The sequence below is a fragment of the Pleurodeles waltl genome, chromosome 11 (genome assembly GCF_031143425.1).
Source record: "Pleurodeles waltl isolate 20211129_DDA chromosome 11, aPleWal1.hap1.20221129, whole genome shotgun sequence".
Taxonomy (NCBI): domain Eukaryota; kingdom Metazoa; phylum Chordata; class Amphibia; order Caudata; family Salamandridae; genus Pleurodeles; species Pleurodeles waltl.
This window is the reverse complement of record NC_090450.1, coordinates 69,419,145-69,437,960: the sequence shown is the minus strand read 5'-3', so window position 1 is coordinate 69,437,960 and position 18,816 is coordinate 69,419,145. Positions and strand designations below refer to the sequence as shown.

General features: G+C 45.0%; 1 protein-coding gene across 2 annotated transcripts in view; it reads right to left on the bottom strand.

Annotated features, from left to right (window-relative positions):
* The window catches only part of USP13 (ubiquitin specific peptidase 13), a 263,270-nt gene that overhangs the window by 5,075 nt on the left and 239,379 nt on the right, over positions 1 to 18,816 (bottom strand). For both annotated transcript variants that reach the window (XM_069213085.1, XM_069213086.1), the window contains 2 exons: positions 13,782 to 13,944; positions 8,734 to 8,818 (listed from right to left, as the gene is read on the bottom strand). In XM_069213085.1, the coding sequence (XP_069069186.1) occupies positions 8,734 to 8,818; positions 13,782 to 13,944 (248 nt within the window). The remainder of the gene's footprint in view (positions 1 to 8,733; positions 8,819 to 13,781; positions 13,945 to 18,816) is intronic.

Genomic DNA, 18,816 nt, shown 5'->3' with positions numbered 1-18,816 from the left:
AAGCTTGTACCTTTATCTCAATGAGTGGACACCACTGCTGAACCTACAACCCTTTAGTATGTAAAACAGTTCAAAAGAGAATGAGGGACTATTCACAACAGGACATTCACTCGCAAAACTATATTCACAACCGAATATACCTTTCCTACACCTGTCAGGAAATTCATAAAGGAACTCCTAGCGAGCATAACCGCATATCCAGAGTGGATAGCTCTGTCTTGAATAAGAGATCTCTACAACCATAAACCCACTCAAGGGTGGGAAAGTGGGCGTTCCAAGGCATAGTTTGCCTAGGAAGTTTGGGAACACCCAAAACCATGTTAAGATTTGTGAGCATTCCTAAACATTCCTAAACTTCTTTTCCTCCCTTTTGGAAAGAATCATAAAATTAGTCCTGCATGGGTGGTCCTATCATCCTACTGTAGACTTCTCCACTGTAGAGAACTCCACAAAGCAGGAATAATATACCTTACCTTCTGAGGAGCTGGTCTCTAAACCTGTGCCTGGCCACAATATGGAGTGTAGTGTGCAGAGGGACACTGCGCCTGGGGGTTATTTTTTGGGAAGGACCTAAAAAGGGGTACTTGTAGTCCCTCCATCATGGATGTTGCCAGAAGGACCAATCTTTATCAGATTTCCACAAAGATGGGTGGAGGCAAACAGGAGATTTGGGGACACCGATTACCTCCTTAGGAATACAGACAAAGAGATATACGTTTTTGGCTCTGGGCGTTTCAAACTAAAACATTTCAAGCAAAGGCGTTTAAATTGTGTCAATTAAATTCGGAGCAAGAAAGTTCAGTGAAATATTGCGATGCCCAGTTCTTTTTGCGCTAAACAGTGTGACCATATAATTTATAAGAAATATAAAAATAACAGACGGTTTGCCAAGGTGGGAGAAGATGAATAGAAATGAAGTAAGAGAGTTGATTTAAGGCTACAATTAATTATTTCGGGAAAACATAGTGGAGAGAGTTTTAGAGACATTCCGAGAAGCTTGTTTATGACAAAAACGATTAAAAGGAAAAAAACACTCCAAGGTGTATGCTAAAGACTTTTGATGCACACAACAAGTGATAATTGCCATTACATTTAGTGCACACCTTAGGGAGTTTAAAAATACATTTCACAAAGATGTATCTTTTGAAGTGAGCTTTATTGGAACTCGCCTGTAAATATTTTTTCTTTAAGAAGAAGAAATGTGCATTAACATTTAAATTACTGGTTGCAGAAGGTGCAAAGAACTTGCACATTGAGCCAAAAACCACAACTCAGGAAAGAATAATCCTGCATAGACATCCTATAGTGAAAAAGATAATATTAGCCCTTAGTGATCACTAAGAACAATGTGGCAGGAGCGACCCTCATTTTCCTGGAGAGGTGAGCAAGAGGGGAGCGCAGACAGCCTCCTGAAACTGGTATGCAGCACTTGAGGGTGAGCTGTGGTGAGAAAGCATCCCAAACCAGCTAGTGAGTAAAGGCTTAACTTGGCCATCACATTGCCCTGATCCTGTCGGGGTCTCATGGTGATTGACAGGAGGGTAAAATGGAATGACTCCCTGGGATGTGAAGCATTACTGTGAGCCTTATGCTGGATCGGGCCACGAAGTGACATTGGTACTGTGATTGTCGGAAACTTACGATGATCAATCAACAGCCCAAATGGGAAAAGAAGGACTTTTTCCAATGACAGACAAGTAGATGAAAGGAATCCTCAGAGGAAGATGATTTGGAGTTAGTCACTGAAGCCTTGACGAGGGAACATATGATCCTGAAGGAATAAGGCAAACAAGAGAACAAAGGCAGACTAGAATGGACTCTACAGAGGTAGACATGGAACTGAAGGTCCAGAAGGTGGAGGAATGAGAGGATGTCATACAGAATGAGGTAGATAACCTATCAATTCAGCAGGTAGTAGCTGGTGATGTGCTGGTGTTGGATGGTAGGACCGAGGTGCTAGAAAATATCTCAGTTTGTTGTGGCTGAGGAGGATATGACCGTGTGATGAAAAAGATCTTTGCGGAGCTCTTGACTAGCCTAGACCACTAAGGTTCTGCTCTGGTGCAGAAAGGCCTCAGACTGCCCTTGAGGACAAACTTTCTCTACCTCTGTTCGGGATGGCGGTAATCCGTTGCCTATGCTCGGACGCCCCGCCTGAGACCATTCTAAGGAAGTTGGCTACTTAAATCAAGACAAGCAATTTGAAAATAAGCATAACCTGCTCTTCTATGCATTGAGAGAGGAAGCAACGTCTAGGAGGAAGTTGCTGAGGAGTCGTGGAAAGAATTTACATCTTGGGGCATTTCAGCTTCATACAGAGCCTGGAAAAACTGAAAATACAGCACAACTCAGATGTCTTCTAGACAGTCTAATGAATACCAACCACACCAGCTGAGAGTTGGTCCTTTCTCTCCCTTTTGATGGCACTGACAAGCAAGGTCCTTGTTCTACAACCATGCTTGATGCCAGTGGCTTAAAGTACTATGCAATTCTGAGTACGAAGGAGTGTTCTCCTGCGGTTCCCTCTAACCTCCTGCCTCCATTTTGAATCTTTCTTGAAGGAGCGTTCATTTGTTTTGACTATTAAGTGAGCTAACTATTTGTTAAAATGCCTGAGCTCGATGCTGTGAGTTATTAAAAAAACTGAATTGCCGTATTTAATTTTTTGTCTGATTGGTTTCTTTATCAATAAAAAGATTTAAAAAAAATATATAATCTTCATATGAAATGAACTTTTGATCTCAAGTGTAGGGTGGAAGAGGCTTTCAACCAATAAATAACCTTTCTATGTGATAATAAGCTGCTCACTAGAAAACAAAGAGAAAACAGCTTCTCACATCACCTTAATGCTGCTTAAAGTATACAAAATACATGAGTGTAATTAATATTTAGAAAAACAACAAACAGAATAGGAAATATACTGTGACTAGGGCTCCTGGCTTTACATTATTTGTTTTTTTGACATTTCCGACAGTATTTATTCATAATTTTCATATTTTGGTATTTATCCATATTTATTTATTTTTCTAGTGGCGAAAAAATGAAGATGTTCCTAGTATATTTTCACTTTTACTCAACTGATAAATATAAGCTTTCACTTCGATGGCTGCATTGAAAAGTAGTCAAATACAATGAAATAAAACACACTGCTGCAAACTGCGCACAGGGGGAAGGGTGGGGAGGTGGGGTAATAAACATTTAAATAAATTGAATTAAAAAACCAACACCACTTACCAGGCAGACTGGAAGCCTGTGCAGGCTCTCTGCAGCCCGGCAACGGTGTTGCTGGGCTGCAGAGAGCACACTGCACATGTATGTTTGGCTGGCCTGAGACAGCCGGCGAAACATACATGCGCTCTGAGATGGAGTCCCCCTTTATGCACATCACAGCCTGTGGCCCTGACCCTTTTAAAGAAAAGGATAATAAACAGAGGAGAGGAGCCAGAAATTTTCTTCCACCTAGCATTCCCTCAAGTCTCCCAATAAAAATGGTACCTCACTTGTGTGGGTAGGCCTAGTGCCCGCGACAGAAAATGCACCAAAACACAATATGAACACATCACATTTTCCCAAAGAAAACTGACCTGATTTTTGCACAGTGTCTGGCTGTGGATTTTGGCTTCTTGCTCATCTGGCACCTAGAAAAACCTAGCAAACCTGGACATTTCTGAAAACTATACACCTAGGCGAACCCAGGATGAGGTAACTTGTGGTGCTCTCACCAGGTTCTGTTACCCAGAATCCTTAGCAAACCTCAAAATTTGGCAAAACAAACCCACTTTATCTTCACATTTCGGTGCTGCAAAGTTCTGGAATCTTAGAGGAGCCACAAACTGCCTTCCACCCAGCATTCCCCTAGGGCTCCTTATAAAAATGTTACCTCACTTGTGTGGGTAGTCCTAGTGCCCGCGACAGGAAATGCCCCAAAACACTACATGGACACATCAAAATTATCAAATACAAAACTACCTGTTTTGTGTGTGGGGGGGTGGGAGGGCACTGCGTTTTTGGTCCTGGCCTCAGGAGCCATCTAGGGAAACCTACCAAACCCAGACATTTCGGAAAAATAAACACCCAAGGGAGTCCAGGGAGGTATGACTTGCATGGATCCCCCAAGTGTTTTCTTACCCAGAATCCTCAGCAAACCTTAAATTTAGCTAAACAAAATTACATGATACCTCACTTGTGTAGGTGGGCCAAGTGGCTATGGCAGGGAAGAGCTAAAAATATGTTGAAATTGAGGGGGAACCAAAACGGGTCCAAAAGGGCAGTTTGGAAAAAAAAGTTTTTAGGCTGACCAGGGGGCAGAAGTTTTATCGGTATAGATGCGACAATGCTGGATGGTAGGAATTTTGTGGATTCCTGCAGATTCTGGAAGGTTTCATCACAAAAATGTGGGGGAAATGTGTGATTTCAAGCAAGTTGGAGGTTTGGAGGGCATTGTGGGTAAGAAATTGGTGCGGGTGCATGTGAAGCACGCCACCGTAGACTCACCCAGATGTTTAGTTTTCAGATGTGTCTAGGTCTCATACATTTTTCTACATGGCAGCGTCCCAAAGTCCAAAAAGAGCAGCCCTCACCAATCCAAGTGGGACGATTTTGAGAGTTAGCCAAGCTCTCATGGCCCAAATGTAAAGCCAAAACCCAAAATAATCAAGTGTCCACTTGCTTGCCGTTGGGATAAGATTTTTAAGTGTGCAGGGAGAGGGCTAAAAGACTGTTACCCCTTTCAGTTGGGGTGGGGGCATAACCATGCCCATACTGGTTCGTAGCCACCACCCCACAACTAACGCTCCCCCGATGAGCCGGGTGCAGGAGGAGGTGGTTATGTCCCTGGCGCCTGAGCACCAAGGCCGGGGACCTAACTAACTCATCCAGGGCATCCAAGGGGTTGATGGGAAGGGAACCTCAGAAACTGGGAAAGAAAAAGAGGCATCAATTCTTCTCCACCACTTATTCTTGCTATGCCGGGGGTAGTCATCTGTATTGCACCCAGGCCTCCTTTTGATACACTTACAGTGAGGCACACACATTATCTCCTACTTCAGGGAACATTGGATGGTAAAGGCATTATGATCCTGAACACTTATGCACCTAATTTGGATGGCAAACATTGTTATGAGTGAATCCAAGATCTTCTGGTGGGCAGTATGAGGGGCCCCAGTGATTTGGGCAGGGGATTAAAATTGCATTCTGGATGGCGAGAGGGATCCACTCAAGCAGGGCAATAAGCCCCTAATGACAAGTCTCCTTGCCGGGGTCATGTACAACTTGGGTTTCCTTGACAGCTGGTGAGTGCTGCACTGGAGTACACCTGCCATTCTCCAACATGTAATACTGATAGCAGCCTGGACCACCTGTAGACGGATGGGGTGGACCCTGAACGGTTAGTTGCGGTGGCAAATTTGGGAACGGTTCTTTTCTGACCATGCGGCTGTGGTGCTCAAATTTAGGTGGGAGGATGATCAATGTCCGGTGCAGAGGTGGGGTATGCCTTCTGAACTCTTGAAGGACATGGTGTGTCAGGGGCGCTAGAGACATCCCTCACAGATTATTCAAGCACGAACTGGGGGACTGCAGCCTCCAGGGCTACCGATTGGCAAGCCCTTAGGGTGGTCATGAGAAAGGCATGTATAGGGACCACCTGTGGCATACGGTGACAACTGGCAGCGGAGCTTGGGGTGCAGGAGAGGCACTAAGCCGACCTGCATGAGTCAGAAACGTCTTCAGCGGACATGTACACGGAGGTACTGTGGGTTCAGTGAGAAGTGCAGAGGATCTCGGACACCCTAGACAAGTGTACACTTATGGTGTACGGTCAGCACTTGCACAGGGAGGAGGACAAGTATGGCCGGCTCCTAGCATGGATCCTCATGGCGGAAGGTACACCTCTCATGCATCTTCAAGACCCAGAGGGCACTCTGGTGACCAGCCAGTGAGATAGTCTGTACACTTTTGTGGAGCATTTCAAGGGCATGTATCGCGCCAATGTGGGGGTCCTCATGGGAGCGATAGAGGGGTTCCTGGCAGGAGTGGGGTTGCCTCATCCGACGCCAGACTATATGCAGGAGGTGGAGGAGGCTCTTTCTATGGAGGAACTTGGTGAGGCTCTTAGTGCCCTCAATAGGTCCAAGGAACCTCGTGGGAACAGCTTCCCTGTGGAGTTTTATCAACCTTATTCCACTGTACTTAAGGAGAAGCTCTTAGAAGCTTTCCTTGAGGTGCATACTTTGGGGCTCTTTCCACCCAGTATGCAGGGAGGGATTATACGCCTTATGATGAAACCCGGGGGTGATCCTGCGGATCCTTCCTCATATAGGCCCCGCACTATGATTAACTCAGATATAAAAATACTATGCAAACTTTTGACAACAAGACTGGGGGGAGTCCTTTGAGGCCTGGTGCACGAGGATCAGTGCAGCTTTATGTCAGCCCGTAGCACGGCGTTTCGTTTGCGTAGGCTCACACATGTACTGCACAAAACTATTGATGATGATCGAGAGTTGGCCCTCGTCTATCTGGATTTAGAAAAAGCCTTCGACACTGTAGAGTGGGTAAATTTGCAGGCAGTTCTGACTGGAATGGGATTCGAACGAGTCTTTTGCAGCTGGGCACAGTTACAGTATACTGACCCCCTGGTTCGCATGGGGGGTAAACTTCTGGGTGAACTGATCCTGATGGGGTTATTGGCTGACTTTGGTGCGGTTTCCCAGTTAATGTGCAGAAGTCACTACTATTCCCCCTTGGGAGGCTGGTGGGAACACCAGCTGAACAGCTTCCAGTTCTGAGAGACAGAGGGATTCCGGTATATTGGCATACAGGTTACGCATACTGAAGCAGTGCACAGGCGTTTGGACATGGTCATCAAGGATTTGGAGGGATCAACAGGGTTCTGGAACAAGCTCCCCTGTCGGTAATGGGTAAGGCGGCAGTGGTCAGGATGTTATTTCTCAGTCGATACATTTACTTTGTCCAGAATTCGATGTTTCCGCTTGGGCTGCAGTTTTTTCGTAAACTGGATAGTTTACTGATTTTGTTGGTCTGGGAATGAGTGGCACAGCAGGGTAGCTCCATCGGTACTTATACGGGACATGGAGGATGGAGGTCTAGCTCTCCCAGACATACACCTTTATTATTATGCAGCACATTTCTAGCATGCCGCATGGAGGTTAGTTTACGCTGATAGTTGGAAGAAAAGGTTGTTCAAGAACATGCTGGGTAACAAAACGCTGGTGCGCTTACTGATGTGAGTGGGTAGGTTGGAGCGCCCTATCCCATAGGGCATACGGTTGCAATGTAGGAGGCAGTAGTTGTGAAGATACTTTGCAGGGCCCCCTTGATAGGGAGTTACAACTCTAGGATCTGGTGCCGTTCAGGCAATTCATGAGGATATGTCCATGGAAGATGGGGGGTTGTCAGTTGGCGGGCCACTTTCCTCCTCTTCCCGGAAGCGCAGGAGGCCTTTGGTGTAGGACCGGGTCACTTCCTTTACTACGCCAAGCTGGAGCGCACGGAGGGGGACGTATGGACTTGCTTTCCAGCAGCGCTGCAACTGCTGGTCGTCTAATCCAGTGAGTGGAGGGGAGGGCACCTGATCACCTTATTCTACAAAGAGCTCTGGGGGGAAACATATTTGGTAACCCCTATGTAGCACGTTGGGTCTGGTAGAGGGAACTGGAGGAGCCCATTAGGGATGGAGACTGGGCATGCACATGAGTATTGGGAGAACGGTGCCTTGTAACCATAGATTTAAGTTACTACACTTTAATTCCCTACACCACATCTATGTGACTTCTAGTCAGCTGAACAGAACGGATCACTAGAGAGTGGCAAGATGTATGCGATGCGGAGAGCTCGGGCCACCTTTTTGCATCTGGCCTGGGCCTGCAGTGGGGTCCAGGGGTTCTGGAGGGAAGTGGTGCCTAGGATTGTGTGGGCCGAGGGCATAGTGGTCCCTCTGACCCCACCGGCCTCCCTCTTGGGTGTAGTGACGACGTGGGGGCGTAAGAGTCTGTATAGCTTTACCCAGCTAGCACTGCTGTTGGCTAAACAGCGAGTAGCAATTGGTTGGTTGGGGCCAGGGTACCACTGGCATCCTCATGAATGAGAGATATGCTTGTTGGCAGAAGAGAATCACATGCGCCTCTCTCACACTGTTGAAGGGGCTGCAGAGGCAGTTATGACACTGGGACTTCTTCTTGACAAATTTAATGACGAGGGGGATTCCAGCTCGGGCGGTAGCTCGGATGGGGGAGCATGACTTCTGTGTAATGTGTGTAATATTGTACAACAGATATGGCAGCCAAGTGTGATATGGAAGCCTTTTCTGCTATGACCCTAGCTCGATGACTTGGATCAGGTAAAGTATTAATCCAATAACGCATTCTTCTGATACCCGTTTTGGCACGTACAAGACTATTTATCATTGGGAAATCATGCAATGTTGATTTGGGGACTCCCCTAATTTGTACTTAGGACTTTCGCATTGCCTGTTTTGCTGCTTCTTGTGTGAAAATCAATAAAACAAAGTTTCTTTAAAAACTGTTTAAAGAAATAACATTAGTTTACAATGTGTTCGTATTGTAAAGAACTATAAAGGAAAATGAAAAAGGTACATGAAACTCGCAAAAGGTATTAAACTGCAAAAATAACATCATTTACGATAAAAGATAAGGACGTTATCCACGAAACAAATACCATGACAATGATGTCTACTCTGTTACCAGAACTCACCTTCCGTCCTTTTTGATATGGCAAACATAATGACCAGACATTGTTGATGTCCCCATGTGACTGATGAAGCCAAATAGCTCATATCCTGTAGGGTACAAAACAGCATCTTTTAAGGCACCATTAAAATACAGGTTGTACCCTCCTTATTTTAATATTAATTAGCCAGACAATGCAAAACAAAAATTTAGGAAATCAAACCTGTGTATAGCAGAACTGACTCATTCTAAAGGTTCAGAAGGAGATGTGGGCTACAGATCCAGTCCCCAAAATCAAACCAGGAGGTTTGTGTTTCTGGCCAGCTTCCCCCCACTTGTCAAAGTCCTATAAGCATGGTGAAATCAAATAACCACACAGTGTCCAGGTTCCCGTCGTTGAAAACATCTAGGAGCAATCGCAACCAGGGCAGTCCAGTATATCAAGTGAGTTCTTCATACAGCATGGGTGCTTTTACACCGCACTTTAAACCATGTCAAAAGTATGAGCCATAAAGAACCCAAAGACTATAACCAATTTTGGCACCCAGAAAAGAATTAAAACCCCATGTCTTGTGGAAGACCCGTGATCTAGTTTCCATGGGACAGACCAATTGAAGACAGCAGAATTTATTATGTTTCAGTGCACTCTCACACCTCCACATTCATACACAAAGTGAAATATAAACATGAATGTGCATCCCTTTTTGCAGTATTTCATTCTCAAAATACTTGATATTTACTCCTAATAATCAAATTAAAAGTAAACTAACCACTTAATGTTGGCTACATTTTAACTTTCAATATATCCACACCAAAAGCCACAGGATAAGGAAAACCACACTGGCAATATGCTGCGGATGGTACAGAAGTATGCAATGATCTACTATTTCAAAGGCTGAGAGGAGGTCCAAAGGGCACTGATTTCCTTCATTCACATGGATCCAGAATATGAGTGGCGCTATGAAGGTGGACAGAATTTACAGGGATGGAATCGCCAAATCGGGCTCCAAATTCCACCCCTGCAGTGTGCTATCAAATGTTTTCCAGCCACAGTGACAAATAATATGCAGTACTTGATTTTACAATGGCCATCCTCTCGTGTTCTGGATGTGTTTCCAAGCAAATATGTCTGTGTAGAAACGGCGAGGGAGACACCAGGCGCAGATTTGCATTTGGTGCAACTCGTAATGGGGCTGTATCTCCCGCAGAGATATCACTCATAATCAGACACATGTTCAAGGGCAGCTCGTGTTTCATGTTAGGGATGAAACCCCAACCAATCAGGCTCTAGGATGCTATATGTATCCACTTGATCCTGTGGTAGACAATGAACACATTTTCACAACAAGTTGAAAACAACATGATGTCCTGTACAGACCTATAGCTGTTTCCATTCTTGGGGTGTGAATTGGCTTTTTGATGACCGGTTACAATGGTTCACTCACTCAAATATGTGCTACTGGCAGAACAGATAAATGATGCAAATAAACTGGAAAACGTGGCTAATTGCCATCCCAGTGGAGGACCAAGGTGAACTGTTTGCGGTTTCCACTTTGGCCAGATAGTTTTCTGAGAGTTTTCTGAGATCTCTGACAAAATGGGGGGAAAGGTAAACTCAGGATTCTGATGAGAGAGGCGCTATGAAAGTCCAAATAGACACCACATTTGGGAACTCTTTAGGTACCACAGTGTCCAAGATGGTATGCCTTATTAGAGCAACCCTGGAGGGAAAGTTAGATGTATGAACAAGATGGCAGCCCAATAGCAATTAACAAGGGAGGGTACAGCAGAAAGGGAAAATGGAAAGGGATTTGTAGGGAGGTCACAGAAACTTGGCTGCAGTGAAGGGAGGGAAACTCACTATTACATCTGAGAAAAATATTATTTAAGCTAGTAAAATATGCAAAGTTTCTTATGAAATTTGGGGTCATTATTTTTACCTACAAGGAAAATTCACGCCATCCTCACACCCCTGCAGTCATTATAGTGGACTCAAGCTGCACTGGATTAGAGTCGTTGTGGACACCTAGGATGCTTGCAAGTGACCAGTGAAAGATGGAGGCAGAAGGCAGGCCGGTAAGTGCCTGATAGGGCTGACGTCTGTAGCCTATTAAGGCTACCAGGTCGGTGGGGACAAAGTGCACCGCTCCAGCCCAAAATACAGACCATGCTGGCTTTGGAACATACTCCCCCCCCCCATAACCAGACAGACGTGAGAGTCTTCATAGGCTTCACTGGGTATTACAGGCGATTTGTCAATGGATATGGTACCACCATTGCCCTTGTAATCGAGCTGACTTTCAAGAAGCAGCCCAAGAAGGTGAGTCGGACAGAGTTCCATTGACAAGAAACGAGGTGACAGGCAGAGAGAACTTCTTGGGTCTACGATTATTTTGCTTACACATTTAATACATCTGATGACAGAACATCATTAAAATTACTTGTTCTAAATTTTCATATTGCAAGCGTGTTTTGACATGGAAACTCATTTATAGTAACAAAAATAGTTATAGAACCATGTAATAATTGATTACAGGCACACAGATACGTCACAATGCCTCGCTTGCAGCGCCAGCACGCAACTTGTCCCTGTCATCTTGCAGCAGTGGTTAGATGACAGGCAGAAGGCTGTCTGGCAAGCGCTCGGTTAACTTTCATTTTCAGACATGGAAGACACGCTCTACAGAAACAAGACGCTTGCAAGTTGTGACACTGATGCTCTGCTGTCATCAGTTTGCCTTGTGTACCAGCCAAGCTACATCAAACTGATCAAACATGCAGAATGCTCTTTTAAGGCCAGGTGAGTGAACATGGAAAAGACGGAAAATTATATGATTTTTTTTTACTTTTTAAAGACAGTTCTGCAAACACTACTGACAACAACCCAAAGGAGATGAAATCCCAATTAAACAGTTTGCTGAAAAAGGTAAGCCTTATAATTGTAATAAATTGGTTTTCTAAGCACATAAAGGTAATATTTTGAAAAGATGCTCTCCTTCTGCCATCTTATATTGCATAATATTCCATATATTATATTTTATATAATTCTCTTTCATTTGTTTCTGTATCTAATACTGTTAACAAACTGCAAATATTTGAGTGAGCATGCAAAAAGAAATAGCATTTTTAATTTGTGATATTTCTCACAATTACAGTTGTGAGATGAAAGCCTGGTTGTCGACACTGACGGTGAGTCGATTGCAGTATGCCTCCCCTTTGCAAGGTGGTTATGCAGTCAGTGGTAATATGTCTCTCCCTCCCAGGGTGGTTACGCAGTCTCTCCTTCCCAGTGTGGTTACGCAGTCTCTCCCTCCCAGTGTGGTTACGCGGTGCATCAGAGATATGGACGATGAGAGCCTGGCCACGGGATAGGCTGACTGAGCTCTATTGGTATTCGGAGCCCGATGGGGTCATGCTGAGTTGCAATGCAAACGGCTGCAGCGTGGACATGTTGGTTCACAGGCCATTGTGAGATTCTACATATACATTTCCCTACATGGAGGGTGAGTGACCTGGCATTAGTGCTGGGTGGAGCCTGGTGGGGACACGCTGATTGGTAGTCGCTGTAACACGGATGTGATGGTTCACAGGCCATTGCAAGATTTTACAAATATAGTACCCAGTAAGCGCCCAGTACGGAGTGGGAGGGGCCTGATATACAGCCAACACTTCAGAGAGTCACAAAGGCCTAGTGCAACTAGTCGCCGGCTGTTGACAACTGTGGAGGTCCTTTAGATTGGAATATGTGGCTGCATGAACCTTGTACACACCCTAACATTTGAAAAAATGTAATGATTACTAACACAGACTATATGGATCCTTTGAAACATATATCGTAACCATAACTTAGTTTACTGACACTGCCTTTCTATGGACTACTGGTATGCGTTCACCAGGAGGCCATATTGTAAATATTTCGTTGCTGCATTGTAGAGGAAACGTGGTTTTGGCAGGGTAATATTTATTTCTCTGCAGTGTTTGATTTACACATAGCTCACTCTCTGTCCATCTTTTCTCGTCTTATTAAATACAGGTTTGTTACATGAGTGGGTGATCACTGGTCCTCATGCCCTGATGAAATTGCCAATAAGTAGGGTTGTGGCAGTGAAACATGTCGGCCGTGTACATTAAAATGTTTTTAATCATGAGTGTGGACATGAAATAAAGACACATGCCAATAGCCTCACAACTCACTTTTAGCTTTCGTTGTGAGGAACACAATCTTTCTTCCTTTATGAGGACCTAGCGAGGCTAAGATATTTGTGACACATTTGATGGGGATACAAACAAACAACATATTTTGATTTAGTCTAAGTGTTTGTTTTTCCGGTTTATAGGAAAGCCGCCAGTGATGAGAAAGCGAGCAAAGTAGTGTGTAAAGGGCAATAAGCTCATGGTTGTTGCTTATGTGAGGCTTCCAATACATTTATAATTTTTCACACAATCAGATCAGGATTGATGTGTCTGCCCTTGGTCCCTTGCCAAAGTCTCACACACAAGCACAGAGGTGTCTCCATATAGGCACTGGGACATGTCCACACTTAACAGAACTCCGTTGAGATTAGGCATGCCTTACGAGTGAGAGGTAAAGTGTAATTTGTCTGCCAAGAGCACTGCTTTTATTAGAGTCGTTTAGAGTGGAGGGCACCTTTGATATGGATTCCACCTTCAGCTCCTATTATATTGGAATTGGATTCAAGAACCTATTCACGCACAGCATAGAAAGAGCAACGGAAACAGACACTTAAGAAAAACTGGGGGTACGCACAAATGTGTGATCATCAATTCTCTGTACAGGATTGGGCAGATTAATATCTAGGGTTGGACTTTAGATGGACATCGGTATACTTCCAAACATATGTACAAGTCTCAATACCTTGTGGAAAGGAATTCATGGCATGTCTTCCACAGATATAAACCATAATTACTTCCACACTGTGTAATGCAGCATGTCTATTATGTGAATCCGAAGCATGTTTATACATTGGAGGAGTTGGCAAGATGATTAAAGGTTTAAAGAACTATCAATGGGACTCTAGCACCAATTTGAGAAATGTGGTAGGAATCACTTACTTCCATGTCCATCTCTGACACGCGGTCCTTCCGGCGCGGTCTCTGAAACAATGTTGGCGTTAGAATTGTTCTCTATATCGGTGACGTCAGAAACACTTTCACTCTCTTCCTCTGTGTCAGGATGGGAGAAGATCCAATCCAGAGCCCTTTCTAAATTGTTATTCTGCAAAGAAATAAATACTTCATTAGGGTGATCTTGATTTTAGGACTCTTGTAGCATTGCGATATTAGAGTAAAGAGGGCGGCTAGGAAAGATTTAAGATATAGAGATTGGAGAGAACATTGACCAGATGGAGTTAATTTCTTCTGCTCTAAAAGAAGGCTTAAGTGAAATATTTTCAGTGGTCATTTGCCACAAGTAAAAAGTTATTTATCGTGAGTAATAATATTTGTAGGGTATGTATAATTTTTCCTCAGATTCCTCACCAGATAAATTATCCTTCCAGGGTTCAGATTGGTCCAGAAAGGCTTTTGTCTAGCAATATCTCTCCTGGGCAGCCAACTGGTACCCCATGGCTTCAGCTGTGACTCCACCTTACGCCTCCCGATATGCCAACACCAGCATATATTAGAGGCAAACCTTGGTGCTGGCATCAGTTAATGATACTTTTTCTGTGCCCAACGAGGCATGTAGAGAGGAACCGAGAGAGCAAAAACAGCGACAAATACAGCACATAACACATTAACATGGTTTGGTCACTTATGAGTCACAGCACTAACTCCTTTAGGAAGAATGGAAAGTGGTGAGGACTCTGCAGAAATATTATGGATCCACTTGAAATATTGTTACTGAAGGTAAGTAACTTTTTCTTCTGATAAATTCCTCTTCCCACACATTGTTCACTTTATGAATGAGTTACAAAGCAGTACCACCCTTTGTTGATGGATTGAGAAGCGCTTGAGACATGAGGCAATAGTGCTTGGCTAATGCATGCAAGGACGACTGTGTAGTAGCACGTCAGATGTTAGCAAAGTGGACACCTCTAGAAAGAGCCATAGGTGGGAGTGCGGTGAGCCTTTGGCCACTGATGATAACGCCCAGCTCATGGAGGAGTCATCATCCACTGACGATGTTCTTGGACCAGCACCAAGAACTCCACTCACATCAGTCAGCCACTGAAGTACTGAAATACAGTAAAGCTGCCACAGCCAACAGTACCTCTGTAAAGAAGCAACAGTCCGAACAGGAGGAGCGCAAACTGATAGTGTTGGGAACTCAGTGTGAACCTTAAGCAGCGCATGACGGCATGATAAAATGGAAGATAAAAAAAAAGAACCCTGGAGGTCCAGGTATGCCAACCGATTTCCCCAAGTTCAAGGCCAACATGACCTGGTTCAGGTACAGCATCTTGAATTTGTCCTGACGGATAAATATGTTCAGACATCAGAAACACAGTCTAGGCCTCAGGCATCTGTTCTTCTTGAGGGCCAAGAACTTAAGTGAGTAAAAATATATGTCTCTCTTTCTCTTGCAGAGCACTACCACTATGGCCCTGTTGATCTTGAGGGGAGGCAGGGAAGAGGGACGGGGAGAGGGAGAGGGAGAGGGAGAGGGAGAGGGAGAGGGAGAGGAAGAGGAAGAGGAAGAGGAAGAGGAAGAGGAAGAGGAAGAGGGAGAGGGAGAGGGAGAGGGAGAGGGAGAGGGAGAGGGAGAGGGAGAGGGAGAGGGAGAGGGAGAGGGAGAGGGAGAGGGAGAGGGAGAGGGAGAGGGAGAGGGAGAGGGAGAGGGAGAGGGAGAGGGAGAGGGAGAGAAGAGAAGAGAAGAGAAGAGAAGAGAAGAGAAGAGAAGAGAAGAGAAGAGAAGAGAAGAGAGAATGACATGGGCCGAGCAGTCAGTTTGATGACCTTGCAGTCTACTGCCTCCCAAAGGGTGACAAAATAGAGGACCCTCCCACTCACCAGAGGGTGACACTGCGAGTTGGAGCAGTCAGAGACTGTACAGTAAGGTGGGATCAGGTTCTAATGTAGCAGGTAGAGGTACTAGATGAGCCACTGACTGTAAGGGGAATTATAGGTGCTCTTGTGATGGTATGGGGCTGGAGGGCTGCCTTTGGTTAGACTGCACAGTCCAATACAACTGGTGGAAAGGCCCACGGTGTGAGACATACCCCTGCTGTTCTTGGGGAATCCTAAGGAGAAGGCTGCATTCCCACCAAATAACTGCTAGATGTCAAAGGGCATGCCCATGAGTACAATACAGATAACTCCGGAAAATCCAGAGCCATGCTGATCAATGCTGCCCACAGTCACGACCATACTTTAGGAGCTGATTTGGTGCATCAGAGCCGTAATTCACCAGGTCAGACAATAGGTTTCTCATATGACAAGAGAGGCTGATAACTGAGTCTTGCTGGGCTCCATAAGGCATGGACATGTCGGCCTAGAAGGCAGGTGGTTTTAGCAATGTGGAGAGCCAACCTCCAGGCAAAAACTTTGCAACCCAGGATCTCAAGATTCTTGGATTCCCCTTCCAGGAGAGTTTTGAGAAAGGCATTTGTATTCTGCACATATTACTAAGTCTTATTTTCTAGTGATGGGAAGAGGACTAAAAGTATGGGTAACTGGAGCATCTGGCTATCTGCCTGTGCGCTCCTGGGCCAGAAAACAGTTTCTCTCATGCAGCCATGTTGACATCTGGGAGGGCCTCGTTTAAGAGAAGCAAGTAATCTGCTGCTACAGCAGAGGGTTTCAAAATTTCTATTATAATACTCGATTTTGCATCTGCAGAAGGTAAAGTCAATTAAGGTGTGTGCTGCCTTCCAATTGACTGTTGCAAAACAAAGCAGAACCAGTTGGTTAAAAAATGTCACCTTCTGGTGAAATATATAAACCACTGGCATTTGGGAAGTCCAAGCAGATGCCAGCATCAGGGTTGTAAGGTGAGGGAGGTGATCAACTTCTGAACCGTCATCCCCCACGCACCCATAGTCTTTGCGCTTCATAGATGATAACGCATTCAGTCTGATCTCAAAATCTCCTATAAATGGATAAACCTTTGAATCTTGGAAGTATTGATAAGAGGGCACATTGGCAAACTTCTGTGCCTTAGAGGTGTACACAATAGGGCGTACTGCGAAAACTGGCTTTGGCCATCTCTAAAGCCACAAAGATTATACCTCCTTCTATTGACTTCTCAGCTGTCACTGCAGTTAATTCCAAGGACATAGCTGCTATTGCTGCCAAAAATGGGTCTAAGTGAATAAGGGAAGCTACTTTTCGCCTTAGGCACCGTGCCTGAAGCCTATGGATGCACGGCATTGGTTGGCATCAGGTTAGGGTAGAAGCTGGCAGAGTTGCTAAGTCCACAAGAATGATCTCCCCTTGAGAAAAATGCAATTTGTTGCACTGCCTGACGGTTTTGTACATGTCTGAAGTCAGTTAATGGACCAGGAAACTCCTTTTGCATGTTCTTAGGTATGAGGGAATCGCTTGATTTCAAGAAAGAGTTTAGCTTCAGGGAAGAACATCAAGAAACAGAGCTGTGTCCTCAAAGAAGACTTCTCCTTTCTACAGCGCTGTCATTGAGGAGGATCCCTTAAGAGAAAGTTCCCTGGAAGGTGAGATACATTTGTGAGATGGATTTCGTTTGGAAGCCTCCATGCGAGCACTGGGCCTCATATTCCATGACAGCCTAAGGAAGAAGAGAACTGCAAGAGTTTCAGGCTGTGGTGTCTTGTCCCATCCCCAGACATCAAGTACAGTCATCGAGGGGTCTAAAAGAGACATCTTCTTGGGGCTCTGTCTGCACAACTTGAATCCTGAGGCCCTTTGTGGACCCAAATGGCCTAGTCGCTGTTTGAAAGTGGGGGAATTTTTCAGTGACAATAGGGTCATTTGGAACCAGCGACTGGATTGCAAATTCATTGAAGTCCATCGCCTCTGCTCCTCTGGTGGACGACTGCCAACTGTTAGAGTGCCCCGCCATCTTTATGCCTTCAGAAGAACCAACAGAGCAGCGGTTCCTCAGAAGGGTACAGCTCTGTGCTGAGTGGGTGCCATGGTATTCTAGGACTGTTCGGTAAATTTCCTTGTTAGTCAAAGGCAAACTTACAAAGATAGAGTTTATTTTCATAAATTAAAAAAAATGCCCTGACGGTCATCGAGTTTCTCCCCTTAACACTGTCTGAGAATGCCAAGCCTCGCTTTCCGTGCAGGGAAATATCGTGATAGTCGCCTCTACTTAAGGGTGACCGCCATAACGACTTGAAGACCCAGCGGAGGGAGGACCGCCCGATCAAGGGATTGCACCAGCAGTGCCAGCTGGGGGCCCGCGGGTGCAAACTCTGCATTTCCGCCACATCAATGCGGAGCGGAGAAACCACGTGTGGCGTGTTGGGTGTGCCACCAAAAATGTACTCGTTCCATTAAAATCTAAACAACGCCGCTGTCCTGTTCGTCTTAAAGTTACTTTTATGGCCAAGTAACAATCGCGAACTTTACAAGCTCGAATTAATAATTCACCACATTAGTCAACAATGACCCCCGTAAGCTTTTCCTGGACTTGGTCAATGACGTGGAGGGGGACTCTCGATTTCCTCCGAGAGCTGTAACTTCGGTCGCCACTGGACAAGAAAGCACATGGCGCCATCTAGCGGTGTTGACAGGAGAAATCTGTGAAAACCCAGACCCAACTGCACTTATACTGCTACTTCACCTCTAAACGCAGCTAAATGCCAAGGGGAACTGCCCCATAGGCATGATTGTAGCTCTCTCACCAGTTCCAGAGATATGGTAGCTAAAGTTAATTTAAAAATGAAAATTGAAAACTTAATACATCACTTTAGGTAGGGTCTGCGAGGGCACTGAGGGGCTACCCCATGCTATCACTTTAATCAAATTAAGCGGAAAGAACTCTATTAAGAACTTTCTGATTAATACAAACCTAGAAACCTAGTCAATGAAGTCTAGCCAAAAAGTCACCCCCTTCTAAAGGGGATAGGGTTTAGTTTTAAAAGTACAAGCACCGATTCCCAGTTTCTGCTGGTTCCGCAAGGCAGAGCGCAGGGTCAAAACATGGTCCTGTGTCTGCAATGTA